At 40.6% G+C, this 22,052-nt stretch overlaps 1 protein-coding gene across 1 annotated transcript in view; it reads left to right on the top strand.

The window, feature by feature from the left end:
* Positions 1-18,038, top strand: part of GCLC (glutamate-cysteine ligase catalytic subunit) — a 40,862-nt gene extending 22,824 nt beyond the window's left edge. The window contains exons 8-16 of the mRNA XM_060235095.1: positions 1,938-2,054; positions 3,387-3,525; positions 5,392-5,504; positions 6,309-6,401; positions 8,215-8,319; positions 14,307-14,388; positions 14,494-14,597; positions 15,418-15,538; positions 16,061-18,038. Coding sequence (XP_060091078.1) covers positions 1,938-2,054; positions 3,387-3,525; positions 5,392-5,504; positions 6,309-6,401; positions 8,215-8,319; positions 14,307-14,388; positions 14,494-14,597; positions 15,418-15,538; positions 16,061-16,269 — 1,083 coding nt within the window. The 3' untranslated portion in view covers positions 16,270-18,038. The remainder of the gene's footprint in view (positions 1-1,937; positions 2,055-3,386; positions 3,526-5,391; positions 5,505-6,308; positions 6,402-8,214; positions 8,320-14,306; positions 14,389-14,493; positions 14,598-15,417; positions 15,539-16,060) is intronic.
* Positions 18,039-22,052: the final 4,014 nt, after the last annotated feature.

Here is a 22,052-nt window from a genome sequence, read left to right as displayed (position 1 = left end):
AATAGTCAATAATATAATACTGTGTGGGAAGTATTTTGTAAAGATAGAAAGTCCAGATTACCTTGGCCCTAAAACAGATTTAAATTTTTGCTTACCAAATTTTAAGCAAATACTTGGCATTACAAGTACAGAAGTGATTTTTTTCTCTTTTTTTAAAAAAAATAATAGGAATAGAGTAAGTGAAAGTATTTCCTTCCTGACATGAATTTGCATTAAAATAGTGTATGTAAACTATTGTTCAGTTGACTTGCTGCATAGAATGAAGACATGGTTACTGAGATTAATTATGGCACTGTATTTGGCAATATTTTTTCTTAGCAACTGGTTCACGAAGAGTGGGAGAGCATGTGCCAATTTAGGCATAGATAGGCGGGGAGAGAGAATTAAAAGTGGCCTGTAATGCAGATGGATATCTTAGCAACAAATTGCCTCTACTAAAGAGCATTAGTACATCTTCATATCCATACAGTGAAACCCTTATCAGCTGTGTTTTAACAGTATTTGAGAGAAGTGCTTGTGTGTAGTGTACAAGGTTAGGGAGGGAGATGATTCTCTAGGACCACAGCTTTAAAGGGCCCTGGTCCAAATTGTCATCAGTCTTGCTCCTTGATAGGAAGTAATTTTGTACTGAGGACCTCAAGAAACTTCCTGATTGGTTAATAACTTCTAGGTAAAGACCTAGAAGCAGTAATTTCTAGATATTCCCCTTTGGGAAGCATGTTGCTGGAAAGGTATATGCAAGAGGCACATTGGGAAATGCTTCCCTAAGGGGAATTAACTAGGTAATAACTTCTAGGTAAAGGGTAAAGCTCAGGCTAGCTCAATCTTTATCAGTTCTTGAAAGCTAAGCAGTGTTGGCCCTTGTCAGTATTTGGAAGGGAGACCACCAAGGAATACCAAAGTCGTGACTTGGAGGCAGGCAATGGCAACCACCTCTGAATGTCTCTTGCCTTGAAAACTCTAGGGGTCACCATAGGTCAGCTGTAACTTGGTGGTGGGGAAGAAGAAGATGATGATGATGACCAGCTAAACAATAAAAACAGAAAAAGACCAGTGTTACATCCTGAGCTTCCGTTATTCAGCTGAAAACCACCATTGGCTGCTATTATCTTTGCATGCAGTTTTTTTCCCTATACTGAAGTGTTTTGCTTTGGAATATAGGGTTAAAAAGCAACGTAACTTGATTCTTGAGGTAACTATGGAGGCTGTTAGACCTAATATTGCCCTAGTACCACTCAGCAAATCAGAATGTCTAGGTTAACTAGTCAGTCAGCACAATTTCTGGCTATTGCTCTGGGATATTCAAGAATGAGGATTTGGGTGGGCAGCCCACAGCAACTGTGACAAAAGTGGCACAACAACCCATTTTGCCTGACATTCCATTCCAGATTCTCCACGCAAGCACAGGTAGCATTGTCGGGGCCAGCAGTGCAGGAGAAGGCAGTGGACATGGCATATTCTTGCCCTCAACTTCCAGACCTGTACAGCTAAGTCCAAGTCAAATTTCTGAGGTGCTGCCTGCACCACTGGGACTTGGCTTTCACAAATAAAACCTTTCACACACACAGTGCTTGGACCAAAACGTTTGCCTCCCCCATATTAAACAGCTGTGGGCCGCAGCAGATCTCGGAACTTCTGAGATTAAAAAAATCTCTGCACCATTCCTAGAAAATGGAAAGGACTCTATTTTCATATTAACTTGGTGGGCACAAGAAGGGCATCTCTTGTTGCCTTTACGTGAGCCTCGCAGTCCTATCTTGAGGGAGGGCATATCGCAGGATCCCAGTTTGAGAAACAGTAGTTTTGGTAAGAAATAGTTTGGTGGTGGTGACTTTATACAGACTTCATTGCTATTTTTTTTCCTTCATGCAACTTTGGATTTATATAATGGCATGGTGAAAACTTACTGTTTCATTTCCGGCACTCATCTGTTTCAGATGGCTCTAAGTGCTGCTGCTCCATTCTACAGAAGCTATGTGACTGATATTGATTGCCGTTGGGGAGTAATATCTGCATCGGTAGACGATAGGACACGAGAGGAGAGGGGATTAGAGGTATGCATGCACTAACTCCTGGTGTCAAAAGTCTGCATAGCAGTTCGCAGTTCATCCTTAGTTGTAAAGTTGACACATTAAGAATTCACTTAGTTTGCAGAACTTCTCAGTGCTTTGTTAAAATCAGTATTGAATCAGATATTCCGTCTGATTTATTTTAATATAGCAATTGGGTCAATTTGCTCATTGCACATTCAGGATGGAAGCCCACTAACTGCTTTTTTTGTGTGTGTAGTATGTTAAAGAAGCCCAGAATAAAGCTGAGAAAATCAAATATGTAACTTGGTTTGCCTAACTTGGCTTTCAGCTTTGAGACATTTCAGTGCTTAGCAAGGAGTTTGAATTTAGAGGAATGAAAGGATAGGAAAGCAATGAAAATTAGGGTTAAGACACTTGTTAAATCAAAGTGGAGCATGAAAGATGATTCTGTTTTGCGGTGACTCAATTATGGATGTCAAAACCTATTGTCAGAATGTCCAGCTAACTTCTGCGCTGCTGAAAATGCTATCTAGATGTTTTCAGGCTTTCTTCCCACAAGCTACGAGTTAGAACTTTTAAGAATGTATTTTGTCTGTTGGGATCTTGTGCCCAGTATTTGCTTCTCCTCTTTCATAGTAAATCTAAACTATGTGTTCTGTAGACATCTGTAACAAAATTCTGAATATGTGTTGTGGCTTAAATAAAGGCAACACTGAATCTGCCTGCACAAAATCTCTACCCTGTGTGTGACACATGGTGTTGCATAGAAAATAGTAACTTACACATTCTTAATCCTAGGAATCAGTTTCTGTACCATTACAGATAAGGTTGTGGGTCACTTATTATGCTTAAGGAGCAGTTAGATCATAGAGTTGGAAGGAGCCTCCAGGGTCATCTAGTCCAACCTCCTGCACAATGCAGGAAATTCACAGATATCTTCTCCCACACACACACACATACCCAGTGACCCCTGCTTCATTGCCAAAAGATGGCAATAAAACCTCCAGAATCCCTGGCCAAACTGGCCTGGAGAGAATTAGTGAATTTTCAAAATTTATCCTTGACATAAACCTTTTGTAAAGTGTGTTCTGTGGTAAATTAAATGTAGAACAAAAATACTTGCATGGAATCATATTAACACAGTTAAGATCATTACATTTATGTTCTTTATATAATTTTTCTAGTTTGTTTTTAGGTAATACCTGGAATACGAACCAATTACATATGCTTAGAAACTACTACTGAAATCACATTTATAGCTTTTAATTGAAAAGATGCATAACTATTCATGATTAATAGTTCCTGTTGTACAGTACGTTTTGTAAGCACTGTTTTTCTTCTTAAATTGCATAGCCACTGAAGAACAACCGTTACAGAATCAATAAATCCAGATATGATTCCATAGATAGTTACCTCTCTGAGTGTGGTGAAAAGTACAATGACATTGATTTGACAATAGATAAAGAAATCTATGACCACTTAGTCAATGAAGGTAAGTATTTGAACACTTGTGATAGTGATGCTGTGTGTTTGATTGACTTGGTTTCTTCCCTGATAGGACTTTTCCTTGAAGCATAGGAACACAGAGCTGGAAGAGACCTCAAGGATAATCTAGTTCAGCCCCTTCCACAACACAGGAATCTACAACTACCTCCCCCCCCAGTAACCCCTTCTTTATGCCCGGAGGTAGGCAAAAAACCTCCAGGATCCCTGGCCAGTCTGGCCTGGAGAAAGTTCCTTCCTGAACCTAAAGTGGCAATTAGCATTGTCCTGGCCATGTAAGAATGAGCCACAAGAGCCGAGTACTAGTTTATCCTTTCTTGCTTTCCCTCTCATGATCTTCCTAAATTCACAGAATCTGCATTGCTGTCAGATGGCCATCTAACCTGCACTTAAAAATCTCCAAAGGAGGAGAGCCCACAACCTCCCATGGAAGCCTGTTCCACTGAGGAACCACTCTTAACTGTCAAGAGTTCTTAATGTTAAGCCAAAAACTCTTTTGATTTAATTTCAGTCCATTGTTTCGGGTCTGACCTGGGGTCAGAAAACAATATTGCTCCATCCTTTATATGACAGCCCTTCAGATACAAGATGGCTATCTTATCACTTCTCAGTTATCTCCTCTCCAGGCTCAACATAGCCAGCTCCTTCAACCTTTCCTCATAGGACTTGGTTTTCATCCCCCTCACCATCTTAGATGGCCTCCTCTGGACATGTTCCAGCTTGTCAACATTCTTCTTAAAATGCATGCCCAAAACTGAACACAATACCCCAAGTGAGCAGAGTGAAGCAATACCATCTCTCACATGATCTGGACACTATATATTTCTATTGAGGCAGTCCAAAATCACTTTTTCCTTCTTAGCTACTGCATCACACTGCTGACTCATGTCCAGTATATGGTCTACTAAGATCCCTAGATCCTTCTCACAAATACTGCTGCCAAAACAAGTCTCCCCCATCATATAACTATGCATTTAAATTTCTTCTACCTAGCTGCAGAACTTTACACTTCTCTGTTGAAATTCATTTTGTTTTAGCCCTGTTTTCTAGTCTGTTAGGATCATCCTGTATCATGAATCTATCTTCTACTGTATTTGCTACCACTCCCAATTTAGTATCATCTGCAAATTAGCATCCCCTCTATTCCATCATCCAAGTCATTTATAAAGATGTTTTAACTACACAGGTCCCAGGACAGAGTCCCGGGATCCTCCACTTGTCAGTCCTCTCCATGAGGAACTTTTTGGGTGTGATCTGTCAAATCCACCTAATTTTAATAGGATCCAAATTTCCTACAGTAGTGACTTCACTTGATCAACCTCATGATAATTGCTTTATTGCTTTATGTAGCAATTCACTTTTTGAATAGGCTGCTGCCTATAGGACAAAAAATTGTAGTGAGGGTCTCTTTTCAGTGGTTGGGGGATCTGCTTGGTATGCAGAAAGTTCCAGGTTCAATCCCTGACATGTCCAGTAAATCAAAAAGGATAAAATGTTGGGTGATGTGAAAGACCTCTACCTGAGACCCTGCTGCCTGTATGAGTAGACAGTGCTGACCCAAGGGTCTGATTCAATGTAAAGCAGCTTACTACCAATTGGAAATACTGAATAAAATATATTCTCTGGTAGAGAATAGCTGCACCAGTCAAGAGAGATGTTTTCCTTTTTGTTCCAAAATATTCCATTTCATGTTTTTTGTGGCAGGTGTTTTACTTCTTCTCCAGACATGTTTGCTGAGATAACTGCACACAAATAAGTATTTGCTTCTGCGGCTGCTTGTGCTTTATCATAGTATTTGGTAGGCTTGCTCTTTCTTTTAATATTGGCTTATATTCCAAATTTATTGGTTTTATAGGCATAGACCATCTTTTGGCACAGCATATTGCTCACTTATTTATTCGAGATCCATTGACTTTATTTGAAGAGAAAATTCATCTGGATGATGCAAATGAATCTGATCATTTTGAGGTTGTATCCTAATCCAATTTACTTACTTTAAATTGCTTGCGTATTTATGTTCAGTGCAGTGTGGATAACTTGAGGGTGGTGCAGTAAAAGACAATCCAAACATTCAGCTATTGTCAAATGTACCAGTTATTTACAGCAGCATATGGGTAAAACTGTGATTGATTATCTGTTTAAGGGAGTGGAAATTTCTGGCTTTAATTTCAAAACGCTGTCAGTAGAAGTTCAAAGCGCAACCAAAACAAAACACATAGATAATTATTCAAAGTGAAACCAGAGTTCCTAGTAGAAGGTTGCATATTAATGTTATAGTTACGTCTGCATTCCTGTTGTAGACTTCCTTGGTAGACTGCTGGCTACATTAAACTTTGTAAAGAAATGGTATCTAAGAACACACAAAATACGCAAAAAAGCCTGTGCTCTTTCTTCTCCCCCCCCTTCCCTTAGAGATAATCTGATGAAAGGGTCTCCTATTTTCAAAATACATATTCAACCAGAATAACATTATATATAAAGGCTTATTCCTTTTACTACTTTGTATTTTTAATGTTCGTTTATCTCCCAATCTGTGCTTGGAATATTATTCATGAAATATCTGAATAATATCAATTTATTGAAGTCTGAAGTTCCTCCACATATACTACAGGGGTTTCTGTGCACCCATTTTGATAGCTTATTGCTTTGTTATCTTGAGTTTTAAAAGATCCGTTGCTTCAGGTTATTGGGAGCCATTTAATTTCCTGTTCTGACTAGCAGGTAGAAATTACAATCAAGTATATAACATTTATTATTATTATTTTTTTGCAGAATATTCAGTCAACAAACTGGCAGACTATGAGATTTAAGCCCCCACCTCCAAATTCAGATATTGGATGGAGAGTTGAGTTCAGACCAATGGAGGTGAGTAGTGAGCATGTTCATCAGAATCCCCATTTCAAAATATCTGGGTTGAAAAGCTTGCAGTAGGCCTAAAAGCTCAAGTATTCATGATTTCCACTTATGCCTATCATTTGTTGCCTAAAATTACCTGCCTTGGGTTTTAATAATAGTGAATAGTTCAGCTCCATCCAAAACTAGTAGTTTTGCCATATATTGCAATGCAGTTGTTTCACTTTCTGTCAAATCCATGTCCTGTTTTGCAGCTTGGCTAAAAGCATATTGGGGCATCTTGAAATTATGAGCAAGTGCTCTCTTTATTGTGATTTCACTTTATCCTTTATGTATATACTAATCTCAAAAATAATGTTTTTAAAAGCAATAACAACTTGGCTCTGAAGCTGTGCAGAGGACCGAGTTTCCCAACTATTTCATCTGTTCCTCTGTGAGTTTCTGAGCGTGAGCAGGTGCCTAAGACACACTAAGAGGAGTTGAATCACAGTCTGCTCTCTTAAAAAAGACTTCATTGCTATATATTAAGCTAGAGCACAAGACAGAAAATAATCTATTATGCCTATAGGTTACAGATCTAATGAAAAGAGCAGGAAATATAACAATGTGCTGAACTTAACAATACAGAAGTCTACCTCCAACACACACACACACACACACACCCCGATGCCTGTAGAACAGATGCACATCCTGGCCAATGTTCCCTCTAAGCTGCAGAGTCTTGTGAACAAAAATTCTACTTTGTAAGCTACTGGCATTAAAGTTGTGAGCTACTGCATGAATTATTGTGCTCTGGGGTCATCCTTCCTGAGCTAAGACAAAAATGTGGTAGTTGGAGGCTAAAAATCTGTGAGCTAGCTCAAGCTAAGTCATCTTAGAGGGAACACTGAACTTGAAACCCCCCCCCCCCTTTGCTCCATGCAGGGGAATCCAACTTCCAACATTTGAACAAAGACTCACAGATGTTACCAACCTTATAACTATCCCTGCCTATTTCTGGTGGGGAGCCTCTTAACCAGTCCAGATTTAGGGAACTCCCACATTGGAAGGTAAGCTATCCATTCTTCCCTTCCTGGCAGGTAGAGTAAATGCTTATCTCTCTGTGGAGACTCATCTCTGCTCTTTGACCTTTTGGTGCATTTTATGGCTCACTTTCCTGAGAACACCTGTCAGAATCACAGGAATTTCCTGGTGCGTTCAAAGCACCTTGCATTTTTAGGGCATGACAATACCTACCATGAATTTACAGAGCAGGCCTCCAGTATAGGATCTCCTTCAGTTACCTTGTGATGAAACTAGGATTGAGTTTACAGACAAATAGTCATTTGCTTCAATGTATTGATTTCATTGTAGCCTGGGAGGGCATTGGTGGAGGAAAGTCAGGAGTAAGCCCAGATGTTTGTGCTCATACATCATACAATTGTAATTAAGTCTATGGTTAATAACTTAACAAGTTCCTGGTTTGGCAGACCTGAACTAGCCCTCATAAGTGGAGTGACCCTGGTTTGGTAGACCTACACTAGCCCTCATAAGTAGAGTGGCCTCCCTTCAGACAATCACACTGACGGTAGTTTAACTGTGGTTTGGTGCTAATTCTGAACTGAACTTGCGATTTAGTCAGTACTTTCTCCCATAATGAAGAAATGAACAAACCTTAAATTTGCTTTTAGTCTCGTCTCTATCCAAGACAATAGATCATCTGCTTTAGACCCTGTGTCTGCAGATCTTTTTTTCAGATTATAAAATTGCTATATAGCTGCTTTGTGTGAGGTTAGCGCACTGTTGGTTTATATTTGTTGGTTTCCCCCCTTCCCCCAATGCTTAGGTCCAGTTAACAGACTTTGAAAATTCTGCCTATGTTGTATTTGTGGTGCTGCTGACCAGAGTCATTCTTTCATACAAACTGGACTTCCTGATTCCTTTGTCCAAGGTAAGAGTAACATTTTTTCCCTGACCTACATCTACCTTGTAATGTTGAAAAAGTTAATAATGAGGTTGCATTTTCCTATTTGGCTACTGCTTAAAACATTATCCCTGTATCACGCTTCTTCCTGTTCCCATAATTTTCCCTGTGTGGTGCCATAATTTCCATGCCCCTTTAGCCGCAGTCAGGTGATATGGAATGTGGCAGGAATTGCACCATGTGATACCATATCATAGAGAAATGTGACTAAATGTGGGGAGAGTCAGTGAGAGTTTGCTGTAGTGGATGCCATTTTGAGCAGAAGCCTTTTGCCAAGAGTAACATGTAGCTTTTCTTTAGAGAAGACCTTCAGGCACACATTGCATGTGGTGTGCTAGTTGCAGCCTTTGCAAAGATGTCACATCATGGCATGTTTATGCTGAATTTAAGATCAAATTACCTAATGTATATAATTTTTAAAAGTTGCACACAAAATCATTGTGGCTAACATTACTAGCTATATGCAGTAATTGCATTCAGGGTGTACATTATTGTTAGAAGATGTGGCTTTACAAGAAAGGTATTTCTGCTTTGCTGTCTTGAGAATTTTTTCCCCATTTTCTTGGATGAAGAAATGTAAAACTGCCAAATAAGAAAAAAAATATTCTTTGCGTATTAGCAATGTTGCTAGTTTGTCCGTTATCAGGACTCTTGTGATATTTTTCCTTAAAGCTCCATCGCCTGGGGATCTGTCATAGGTGAGCATTTGAATTTTTTCTTAAGAAAAATGCTTTGTCTTTATATTTAAGACCTGTCTTGTTCAGTTACACTCAAAAGAGTTGATGAGTAATACTGTTGTATTTGTTATAGCAAATCTGTTGCAATAAGCTGAGGTGATGTAGTAGCACAGAATATTAACTTGTTCAGGAAACTAAACTGATTGCTGTCTAGCTTCTGTGAGAGAAGGGGAAGTGGGAGATACTGAAGATAATCTGGGATCAAGGGCCCACAGGAAAAGACCAGGTAGGTAGAGAATGAGGCCTGAGGAAAAGGAGGGAGGAGGCAGGCAGTTCTGGCAAGAAGGAGGCTCTGAAGTAACTTAGTAAAATTAGGAGGCCTATGTGCTGTGGACAGTGACTCTAGGAAGATTACAGTGGCCTGAAAAATCAGAATCTGAAGTTGCATGTTAGATACTTGGAACTGAAATGTAGATGAGCCAAGGAGAAAATAAGACTAAATCAGAACTTCACATTGCACCTTTAGATATGTGTGGCTAAAGATAGTTGTTTAGGGCTGTGGACACCAATTTGAAGTGTTGCACATCTGGCACTGATACTCAGGCTAGCCCAATCTCAGCAGATTTGGGAAGCTAAGCGAGGTCAGCCCTGGTTAGTATTTGGATGAGAGACCACCAAGGAAGTTTAGGGTTGCTACCCAGAGGCATGCAATTGTAAATAACTTTAAATGTCCCTTCCTTGAAAGCCCTACAGGGTTTCTAGAACTCAGGTGGAATGGGGGGTGGGGTGGGGCGGGGGGACAAACTCTGACAGCAGATTCTTGCTTTATTTTGGCTTCTGTGACTTGGCAATGAGAATCAGAAAGCCCATATGCCCCGGCCCCCTGACTTACCCCCAAGGCCCCTTGACTTCCCATCATGAAGGGAGGAAGACCAGGGGTGGTGTGGGAGAAGCAGTGAAGCCTGCAACGCACTGCGGAGAGCTGGGCCAGCCCCAAAACTCACCATCGCTTGATGGAGGATAAGAAGAGTCACTGGGCAGGGCCCCAGAGTCACCAGAGCTGCCTCAGCCTGCCCTCTTGAGCTTGGACTGTGTGCAGGGAAGAAAAAGGGGATCTCAAAAGAAAATACAGAGCCCCATGGTGCAGAGTGTTAAAGCTGCAGTACTGCAGTCCTAAGCTCTGCTCACAACCTGAGTTCAATCCCTGGTGGAAGCTGGGTTTTCAGGTATCTGGCTCGAGGTTGACTCAGCGTTCCATCCTTCTGAGGTCGGTCAAATGAGTAAGAACATAAGAGTAGCCATGTTAGATCAGGCCAATGGCCCATCCAGTCCAACAGTCTGTGTCACACAGTGGCAAAAAAAGCTTGCTGGGGGGGAAAGTGTAGATGACTGGGGAAGTCAGTGGCAAACCACCCTGTAAAAAGTCTGCCGTGAAAACACTGTGAAAACAACGTCACCCCAGAGTCAGAAACGACTGGTGCTTGCACAGGGGACCTTTCCTTTCCAAAAGAAAAAGCGGAGCAAGATCGCCAGATTTCTCCTAGGTGGGATGTGGAGTTTTACTGGCTCTTGGGTCCTTGCTTTAGTTTTTTTTTTTTTAATAGGCTGAAGTTAGGGGCCATGCATAAGGTGGTGGTGATGGTTTGTTTGTTTATTCTGGGGGAGCCCATCACTTTTCCCAGTGCCCTGCCCCGAACATTTCCTGGCTATACAGGCCTGGTTGAAATGGAAGAAAAGTTGAATCTCACATATATTTCAAGTAACCATCCAGTTTTGTTGCCTACATTTGTAGTAGGGCTGTTCTACAGAGGCATTTCTCTTGTTTTGTTGGTTTTTTTAAAAAAGAGTGATAAATTTGTAGGTTAGGCATTCTTTTAAACAGAACTTAAATTGAAAAATCTTTGTAAATAAGAGGTTCTTGGGTTTTTTGAGTGTCTCTTTCCCCCCCGCCCCCAGGTTTGGGTTTACTTCACTGGTTTGAGTTAGATGGCAGGAGAGTATTCTGATTTCTCTGCTTCATTGCTCTTAATATACTGACATGATGCTGCCATATGCGGTTTTGTAGCTGCAGTGTGTCTGAAGGAGCACCTCATCCTTAATGCTGTCCTTAGGGTGTTCGAAGGAAACTCTGCTTCAGATACTGCTGTCCAAAATAAGAAAGGTGGCACTTTGTAGCAAAGAATAAGGTTACTTTCACTGTGTACACTCTAAGAGGAGCTTCCTCTTTAGGGGTCATTGTTCTTACTGGGGTGTTGTAATTTTTTTTCTTTTTTTGTGAAGGCCTTTGCATAAACAGGTAGCTATTAGTGTGATTTTTATTTAGTTCTTGCTGTTAATGCAGTTGCTTGTTGTATCTTGTCATCTGGCTTTTTAATTGTTTAACAAGGCACCATGTTGGCTCGATGGTGGGTTGATTAGTGCAGTATGCGTGTTATAATGAACCAGTGAAGTAGGTGTGTATAAAAACTCAACTTTTGTTGATTATTTCCTGGCCACGCATCTCAGTACACTGTAACAGAGGAACTGTGAGAACTTGTCTTTGTTTATAAGAGCCTGCAATTGTCTTCACCTCTTGAGGGCAGATGACGTTATGCATCAGACAGAACATTTTTGTCTTTAAAAACAAGTCTTAAGAGCCAGCAGTAATGATGTGGTATCACCTGATTTCTTAAAAATCATGGGCCAGGCAAGAATACAGGTCACTTTTTCAACAGTTTGGCAAAGGATTACTTCAAGTCTTTGTGTCGAGATTCCTGAAAGACCATATGGTGGATGCTGGCTGCTTAATGCCAGATTCCTTTAATATTGAAAAACATGTGCTCAGTGTTTCCAGATACTTGGAAAACCCAATTATTTCACCTTCATTTTTAGTTCATTATTTACATGAACGCTCATACCCTGAATAAAACTTCGTTGGTCTTAAAGGTGCCGCTGGACTCAAACTTTGATCTAGACTAGGGGTGTCAAACATTTGGCCTGGGGGCTGAATCAGGCCCCTGGAGACCTCCTATCAGGTCCCTGAGCAACTGACTGTTGTCTGCTTCCTTCTTACTTCATTCTGCATTACAGCTTGCTTTGCCAGGCTTGCTTAATCACACAGGAGCTACAGAGTAAAGCCTCTGTTTTCTCAATTGGCTGATTCTTCTCCTTGTGGAGGAAGGCAGAGAGAGAGAGCTTGCTTTGCCAGGCTCTCTCAATCATACAGCAGAACTACTGAGCCAAACCTGTTTTCCTTCTGTTGGCTGAGGCTCTCTCCCTCCTAGACTCCTGGGGAAGGAAGGAAATAAATAGCCAGAGATTGCTTTGCTCAGTTCCCTGGATCACACAGGAGAGCTACAAAGAAAGCACCATTAAGACCAACAAGTGCTAAAGTTTTAAAGCAGATTTTAAGTTTTTTAAAAAAAATTAATTGTGTTTGTCTGTGTCCTTTATCTCTGCTACCTGGCATATTACACAATATGACACATATTATGGCACATATTACATAATATGACACGTCTTATGCAATATCTCATTTGACAAGATCTCATTTATGTCCTATCTGGCCCTTATGAACCTTCCCTTTTAAAAAAATTCTCACACTCTCCCGTCCACTACATGCATATGTTTTAGTTTTTGTGTAATGTTACACTGTTTTTATGTAGCTACAAGGAAGCTGGGCAGGGGGAGGTGGAATATGGAGGGTAATTCCATCTAATATTTCCTATCAGTACTCATTTTCAGCTGAAAATCCAAATGGACAAATAAATGAAGTGATACAATTTGTATCTTCTCAAAATGTCTCTTGGTCTTAATTATAATGGTTTGTCTAAATGCCTTATTCTTCAGTCTTCTTCCAATGCAATATTTAAGAACTTAATGCTTGGTTTCATATTGATAATTTATAAGCTGCCTCAGGCAGGACTCAAGAGAGGCAGCATAACGATTTCCAACATAAATAAATGCACTCTTATGAAACCAAAGGGAAAGCTGTCCTCAGTAATGTAATTTAAATTCAGTGGTTTTCAAACCTTCCTGGCATCCTTTTTTAAATCAGTTCCTGTGTGTTACACTGATCTCGAGGGAATGTTGTAGACTTCCAGTTTGGTCTTACTGTTGCTGAACATGTATGAAATCTTATTTGTTATCAATGTTAACAACCTGCCCCTTTAATATAGAAAAGGACCCTTGGGGCACTTTACAAGAGGACACTAAATTGTATTAGTACAGTAAAAATTAAGCCATTATTAACAAGAAGTTTGTTGGTTCTCCCTTTATCAGCATATTTAAAAATAAAAGTAATTTAAAACCAATATATTTTAAGAGCATAAGCAAACTTGCCCATTAGTTTAAGGCCCTGATCTTTGGCATGCAGCAGAATACAGGTAAGGATGGACCAGGAGAATGGGAAAAGCCTAACATTGTAACATGGCTGCAGATGAGGTTATCGCTTGCATAACTTCCAATCCTTCTTCAGTGTACCTTTGCAGCTGCATGTTGCCAAAGGTATTACTGACTTTTGCACTTGAGGAAACCTTTGATAAGCTTCCCGGGGACTCGGGATTTCCCAAAATCTGCTGATCTGCCTAATAGAACAGTTATCCGCTATCAGCCAGGTGTGTTTTATCTTTCCCACTGAAGAGAAGAAGCATTCTGGTTTGATGTCTCAGTTTTTTAAAAAATTATTGTCTCCAAGCAGGATGTATTAGGTTCCCGTCTCTTTACATTAATAAGAGATTTTGAAAGACTTTCATAAATGCACAACTGTGACAAGGAGAGGGAGTATAAGCTACCAGCCAGTTTGGTGTAGTAGTTAAGAGTGCAGATTCTAATCTGGGAGAACCGGGTTTGGTTTCCCCACTCCTCCACATTGCAGCTGCTGGAGTGCCTTGGGTCAGTCAAGCTCTCTCAGCACTGTTCTTTCAAGACCAGTTCTCTCAGCCCCACCTACCTCATAGGGTGTCTGTTATGGGGAGAGGAAGAGAGAAGGCAATTGTAAGCCACCCCGAGTGAAGGGCAGGGTATAAATCCAATCTCTTCCTCCTTCACTTTCTTCTCCTCCTTCTCCTGTAAGTGTGTTCATGGCAGTGGTTTGCTGCCTAACCATGCAGACAGTCTGGTTCATTCAGATTCAAGTGGTTATGTATCTACGCATGTGATTGCATTCAGGAATTCAGGAGCATAAGCAAACCCCATCCAACATGGTTTCAAATATTTGTTAGACTTCAGCTACAGATTTCCCTGGAATTCTGTTTAACCTTTCCCCCCTTTCCCTTCCTTCCTTCCTTCCTTTATTAGGTGGATGAAAACATGAAAGAAGCTCAGAAACGGGATGCTGTCCGGCAGGGCATGTTTTATTTCAGGAAAGACATTAGTAAAGGTATGCTGCTGCTTGTTTGTAGTCTGATTGCATGGACTTTAAAATAATGAAAAAACTAATTACCTCATCTGGTTCCCTCCCCTACTTTTTTTTCCCCTTGAAAAGGTGGCAATGCTGTATTCGATGGGTGTGGCCCAGCCCAAAATGGTACAGAAACGGATGCGGAAGAGTATACCTTAATGAGCATTGATACAATAATCAATGGCAAGGTGAGAATGGCTTCTCATTTGGGCAAAGTGATAATTAACATCCACACATGGTTAGGTAGGTGCAGGCCTGTAGCTAACCAGGGGCTCATGGCCTGGCCCCCTGACAGGTTTTGTGGGCCTCTCACCCCCTTCCCATGGCCACCCCCTCCTGTGTGATTTAAATTGCTCCACTGCCCCTCCCATGCCATTTAAAGGGCCTGCCAATCAGCTGAGCGGCAGGCTCTTTAAATCACGCAGGAGGAAGAGGGATGGCCCCCAGCCTCTCCAACTTTTTGCACTCACCCCCATGGGCTCCTCCCCTGTGGCCCCTGCCTACAGGGCTGGGTGGGTGTGTGCATGTGCATAACCTTTTTCCTAACCTCTAGTGTCCTGGTGCAGTCATCCCAACTACTTTCACAGAGGTCTTCACCACTTACTTTGAAGACTCAGTAGGGCAGGATTCAAACTTCTCATGTTCTTCAGCTTTCCTGTTGCTGATTTCATGTGGCTGAGGCTACTTGTGATTAAAGCAGGCATGAAAACAGTGTTTTATTTCCCTTTTGATATGATGTTCACTTAGCTAAGGAGATCGGTGGGTGTTAATCCCCAGTCCACCTCATCAAGCTTTGATTGTTTTTAGTTAGCAAAATGAAAACCACTTTGAGAACATTTGTGTTGTAAAGCAGTGTATAAATTCATTTTATCCTTTTGACACCATCTTGAGAGAGGAATTGAACCAGTTGTGCAGCAGGACTTGTGAACATTTAAATTGGGGTGGGGAGTGAGTCAAATGAATAATTTAAAGCAAATTCTTCAACCATTTGCTTTTTTAAAAAAACAGGAGGGTGTGTTTCCTGGCTTAATTCCTGTTTTAAACTCTTACCTTGAAAACATGGAAGTGGATGTGGATACAAGATGCAGCATTCTGAATTACTTAAAACTGATAAAGAAGAGAGCATCAGGTATGAAACCATCTAGATGTTGCTTAGGATAAACAAAGATGGTTAAACAAGAGCCGGGGCGGGGGTGGGGGGAGGGGACCTTGTGGTTACAGTGTTGACCTATGGTCTGGGAGACCCATATTTGAATCGCTACTCTGTTAACATGGAAACTTGCTGGGTGACCTTGGGCCAATCCTACACTCTCAGCCTAACCTTCACAATGTAGTTGTGAGGTAAGATGGAGGAGAGAAAGGATGTCTTTGGCTCCACATTGAGGAGAAAAGCACCAGGTATAAATGAAGTAAATAAATAAAATTTAAGGAAGCATTTAGCAGTGGCCTGGTGAGCTCTCTTCTTCCATGCTTTGCCCTGAATGCTGAGGCTAGCCATGTGGACTCAGAATTTACATTTGGCATTGGAGTTGTAAGGCAATCTCGTAAGCCTCAGTTAGGCTTTGAATACAAAGCAAATGGAAAGGATGGTATTCATATCCAGTACATGAAAAAACACGAATTTCTCTTGTGACCTTTCCCCCTTCCTTAGGAGAACTGATGACAGCCGCTCGATGGATGCGAGAGTTCATTGCAAACCACCCAGATTACAAGCAAGATAGTGTGATCACGGAGGAAATGAATTACAGCCTGATTTGGCGATGCAATCAGATTGCACAAGAGGAAGTGGAGTGCCCTGAGCTGCTTGGTGCCTGCGTTAACAAAGTCAAATATACTGGGACTAAAACCAGCACCTTTTGATGGAAGGCTTTCATCCAGGGTGGGAGGTTCAAAACATTCTCTGCTGAAGCACTAGTGACCGTACTGTGAAATACTTGCAATTTCTTAGTGTGAAGACCAAAAATGGTTCTTCTGTATTACACGATGGGCCAATCTCCCTGAATAGTCTTTTAAAGCTTCCTCAAATAGGCATATTCTTATATTTAAGGTTTATACTGTGTACATGTAAATAGTAAAATATTTTTTTGATTTAACATCAGCAGATTTTAATAACATACTGAAAAGTCATTGTGAAACCAGCCTGTAACTTTTTTATATGCTTATTCTGGGGTGGGGTAGGGGGAAGTGGCACAGCTTTGTAAAGGTACTGTAATGGCACTTGTATATTTTCAGCATTCCAGACTTTGAATGGTTACTCTGACTTTTGTTATCTGAAATGCACTAAAGAATTTACTACGTTTTAAAGAAGAAATTCAGTCCCTGATTCACATTTCGCCCCCTGCTATGAGGATCTGATGCAGTTAAAATCTTAGTATAGTCCCTGTCAGAAGTCTCATAGGAATCAGATTTGCAGCCAAGAAGCCTGCTACAGAAACTCGGATTAAAGTAGATTTTCATGTCTGCTATCAATGGGATGGAATTATCTTGAATTCAAAAGAACTGATTGGCTGTATTGGACAGTAGCCAGCATATTCCTGCACTGCTTGTTTTTGTCCTTGCTCTAAATCTGTCACCTTCATTTTACCTGATCAGCTCAATGGCATGATGCAATATATGTACTTGATTTCTGACAGCTGGAGTCTTTAAGGTAGGTTTCTCCCTTGGGTGCAGGGAAATGCAGTGAGATTTCAAGGGGAAATAATTCTTAATGTCACCACATCCTTTTTGTAGTCAAAACAGATAATGTACTATCTTTGTTAAGTGATCATGAATCCAGTGGGCTTCTTCAGTCTTTTTTCTAAGTCTCCCCCCCCCCCCCCCCCCGCTTCATGTAAAAGTCTATGTCTCATATTTAGTCAGCTAGAAGATTCTTCCCTGATTATGAGATGAGCAGACAGGTATTTTTCCCTCCACTGCACTGTAACGAGACAGTAAATAACTATGGAGTCCACACCAAGGTGTCTATGGGCATAGAAGCCAGAATAATGCATTATCTCCCACACAATAAAAATTGGGAATTTCTATTCAGCTACATTTCTGTCTGGGCCCAAGTCAGCTTGAGTGTTGCACAAAACTAAGAGACCAAACAAACTGTAGGAGAATAAGCAGTGTACCAATAGCAGAAAAGGAGGATGGTAAATTAGAAGTGAGATTATTTTTGTTTTTTCTTGTGACACAATGAAATGTTCCCCTTATTTTCTAGAAGCTATATCTTCTCTAGTATATAACCATTTCTAGAGGAATCATGAATTCACTAATCTTTCTGTGAATCAGGAGCCTGGAGTTTAAAAGAATTGTAAAACCAAGACAATTGCTGCAATTGTACATATAACCTGAGGTTTAGGAGGCTTTTAAATATTAGCTGCTGATAAAGTTAAGAGTGGCTTACTGTATGATAGAGTATGAAATCTGTAATAACAAGCATATATTAATATCTTAAGGTGTAATGATTTCTTACCAAAAATGTTAAAAATGCAGTGAAACTGCATAACAGTATGCCTTGTAGAGATAATAATAGAATGTGCAGTGTTTGTAGGTGTGCTTTAGGGAAACGTTTGTTCCAGGTTGTACATGGAGTGGCAAAGGATCACTAAACAATGGAATGAATAAATAAAATTTGAATTACATCATCTTGAGTGTAATGTAGTTTGTATTGAACTTTTTTTTCCACAGAAGCCAATAACAAATAGATTGGAAGTTCAAAAGCAAGCATGAGGCACTAATGTTGTCCACTGAAAACTTGCTGTCCCCCTGCTTTTTGCTTGAGCCACTGCCCACATCTCCCATTGTATTGGTCAGCTGATGAGGTGAACTGGCTCATAGTTGTAGAAAGTTGAAACTGTGAAGCTTGTTTTGAGGAAAAGTGAATCAATTCGGAAAAAGACTGACATGAGATATTAGAAAAAGATTTTAGTATTATCAGAGGAACTGTTTAATATATTTATTTTTTAAATTTAACTATATATTTTTCTGATGGAGGCTGCCCTGAGCCCTCTTGTAGGGAAGGGTGGCCCAGCAAATTGAATGAATAATAATGAACCTAGAACCAGAAGCATGTCTGTCCCGGTGCTCTAAGTGGGGAAATGATACCATGAAGGCTGAGAAATTCCTATTGGACATGATTCAGGTAAGAGTGGAGGAGCTAGCAGCAGCCAGAGGTCATGGGGATATGGAAGGGATGAAACTAGATGGCAGAAGAAAAGGCTGTAAACCTTCAAGACCAACAAAGTTTAATTCTGGGTCTTAAGTTTTTGTGTGCATGCACGCTTCTTCAGATATATGTGCACAAAAGCTTATACCCAGAATTAAACGTCGTTGGTCTTAAAGGTGCCACAGGACTCCCAACTTCATTATGTTGCTTCAGACTGGCTCAGCTTTCCCATTTGAATTTCTCAACATACATGAGCATTGAAAGCAAAAAAGAAGTGGGGGAGCAGCTGTATTTCACATAAAATTGAAATGAACCTTTTAAGTATTCAACCTTGTGGAAATGTGAAGACGGGCCTGTGTCACAATTTATCTTAAATACATCCAGGCAAGGTAAGATTGCTGGAGTTCATACCAGTGATACTTTCACTAGAACAAACTGGCTTGAGAACTTGAAGGAGGCTGGAACACATGTAGATTGCTGAGGTTTTTGAAATGGGGGGAAATGCATCAGATTGAAACAAAATGCAGAGGATGTCTTTTCATACTAACGAGAGGGAGAACGCTGGTGCCTGCAGTTACAAAAAGAGAAAGTGATGATTTGGAGGAAGTTTCAGATTGGTGGAAGGCTTCAAACGACCCAACAGTAAGGATGTGATATAAATAGATTAGGAGCCCCATGGCACAGTGGTAAAGCTGCAGTACTGCAGTCTAAGCTCTGCTCATGACCTGAGTTCAATCCCAGCAGAAGCTGGGTTCAGGTAGCCGGCTCAAGGTTGACTCAGCCTTCCAAGGTCGGTAAAATAAGTACCCAGCTTGCTGGGGGGAAAGTGTAGATGACTGGGGAAGGCAAAGGCAAACTGCCCCCGTGAAAAGTCTGCTGTGAAAATGTAGTGATGCAGTGTCACCCCAGAGTCGGAAACGACTAGTGCTTGCACAGGGGACTACCTTTATCTTTTATAAATAAAATGATATCCGTCCCATTGTCTTGGTACCCTTCTATCACTACTGTTTTAATCCATGGGTGCTTCTGCAGTGCACATTATTTTCCTGTTCCTCTGGTAACTGGAAAATCATAAGAACGTAAGAGAAGCCATGTTGGATCAGGCCAATGGCCCATCCAGTCCAACACTCTTGTGTCACACAGTGGCCAAAATAATTATATATATATACACACACACACACACACATATACACACTGTGGCTAATAGCCACTCTGCTCCATATTTTTATCTAACCCCTTCTTGAAGCTGGCTATGCTTGTAGCCGCCACCACTTCTTGTGACAGTGAATTCCACATGTTAATCACTCTTTGGGTGAAGAAGTACTTCCTTTTATCCATTTTAACCTGACTGCTCAGCAATTTCATCAAATGCCCGCGAGTTCTTGTATTGTGAGAAAGGGAGAAAATTACTTCTTTCTCTACTTTCTCCATCCCATGCATTATCTTGTAAACCTCTATCATGTCACCCCGCAGTCGACGTTTCTCCAAGCGAAAGAGCCCCAAGCATTTTAACCTTTCTTCATAGGGAAAGTGTTCCAACCCATTCTAGTTGCCCTTTTCTGGACTTTTTCCAATGCTATAATATCCTTTTTGAGGTGCGGTGACCAGAATTGCACACATTCCAAATGAGACCACACCATCGATTTATACAGGGGCATTATGATACTGGCTGATTTTATTTCAATTCCCTTCCTAATAATTCCCAGCATGGCGTTGGCCTTTTTCATTGCAATCGCACACTGTCTTGACATCTTGATCAGATCTACCTAGGCAATTCCTACTCCATGGGTCTTCCTGAGACTTGTTGCTTCATTTTCCAGGAATGGTGACAGCAACTTAGTGCTTTCTGAAGTGCCTCTAGTTAGAAAGAGAATGTGTGCTTTATAGGTTTCACTTAGCAAGCTCCAGCAACTGGCTGGAAGAAATTTTTTTCTCATTAACTCAGCTTTGGTCAGTGTGCTGAAATCAAGGGTATGATTGCAAGTGAAACAGTGATTGTCTTGCATTTCAGTGACCAGTAATCATGAGTGAAACCTCATTAAGTGAAATATAATGTTGACCATGACTGAAAGGTACATTTTATTTTATTTTATTTTTTAAAAAATTCTTGTCACCCTGTCTTGTATTGGCAGCATTCACAATATCACAGACATGGCAGACTAAGGAATGCCTTGTGCAGCCAAGTCGTTTGCAGAAGTGGGTATCTAGCCATGTCTCTGCTTGTTTTCCTTGTAATGTCTGCCTCTCTGTCCCCATATCATTGGTGTTGTGTTTGTGCTGAGCTATATATGGAAAATGGAGGGAAGGAATCCGGAATGATGATATTTGTGTAACCCCTCAGGATCTAAAAGCACAAGATTTCAATACATTTTTAGGCACACGACTGCATAATGTTATAGGCTGACGTTGCATGCAGAAAATTCTAATCTGGCTGAAATTTTAAGATGCCTTCTTTAACTAGTTTGTGATTTGACTTTAATTGTGTGCAATTCATTCATTTCCAGTGAAGACATCTTCTGTTCTGAAGGAGAAATCAAAATAGAAATGTCTGTCATCCTGATGTGAACCTCTTTTTTTTTTTTCAGCACATGTAGAAGAATCCTGTAGTAGAAGTGTAGTAGAAGTGTAAGCAGACTAGTAGCATGCAGGTATTCTGTGAATACATGTGTGAACATGTATTAGTTGTATACAATCAGCAGTCCTGATCAGGTAGGTACTAATGTGGAGTGGAGCCTAGCCTATAGAAGGAGATGCTTCTTTTGAGCCTCATTTACCTGTCTAGGAACAGATTCCCGGGTGGGGCTTTTCAGAAGAGGTATGGGACACACGTATAGCAATAATGCCAACTCATTGGCCCTTTGCAACTTCTATTGTCCTCAGCGTGTCTCTTTGTCTTGTTCCATAAAATACAGGGTTAAGATGATTCTATAGAAACCCAAACCAACAGCTGGCTCACAAGGTGGCTAATGCAATTTCATGTCTTGCAGCTGATATTTCATTAAAACCAGTTACAGTCCTTGTTGGGCCAATGTACTGAGTTCTATTGTGACAGCACATTAAATGGATTATGATGAGTGATTCTTTGTCCAGTAATACTTTCTCCCTAGTTTTTAGGTGGAAATTCTTCTCAATGTCATTACAACATGCTGTGCCTGTAGAATGTCCTGGGAGTGGCGCCAGAGTTATTTGTCAGTGTGATGGTCTGTAAGGCCTAACTGAGCAAACTTCCTGAGAATCAGTTCCAATGTCATTTTCAACAACTATAACTTGATCTGGAGGGGGGGTGTTATGTTATATTTGGCAACTCTAGGTTGTTTGTATTTTTGTTGCACATAACTAGCAAGACATGGCAAATTTAAAAAGCGGCTAGCAATGTAACACCACATCTCAAGACAAAAACATCAGGCCAATCAACAATATTTTATTTAAAAATGCAGAAACCCCACAAAAATGCAATTTGCAGCTTTAAAACTGCACAGAATTACAAAATGTA

This window comes from Heteronotia binoei, chromosome 1 (assembly GCF_032191835.1).
Source record: "Heteronotia binoei isolate CCM8104 ecotype False Entrance Well chromosome 1, APGP_CSIRO_Hbin_v1, whole genome shotgun sequence".
In the NCBI taxonomy this organism is placed as follows: domain Eukaryota; kingdom Metazoa; phylum Chordata; class Lepidosauria; order Squamata; family Gekkonidae; genus Heteronotia; species Heteronotia binoei.
Note: the sequence above shows the minus strand (reverse complement) of the source record. Positions and strands in the feature narration are given on the sequence as shown.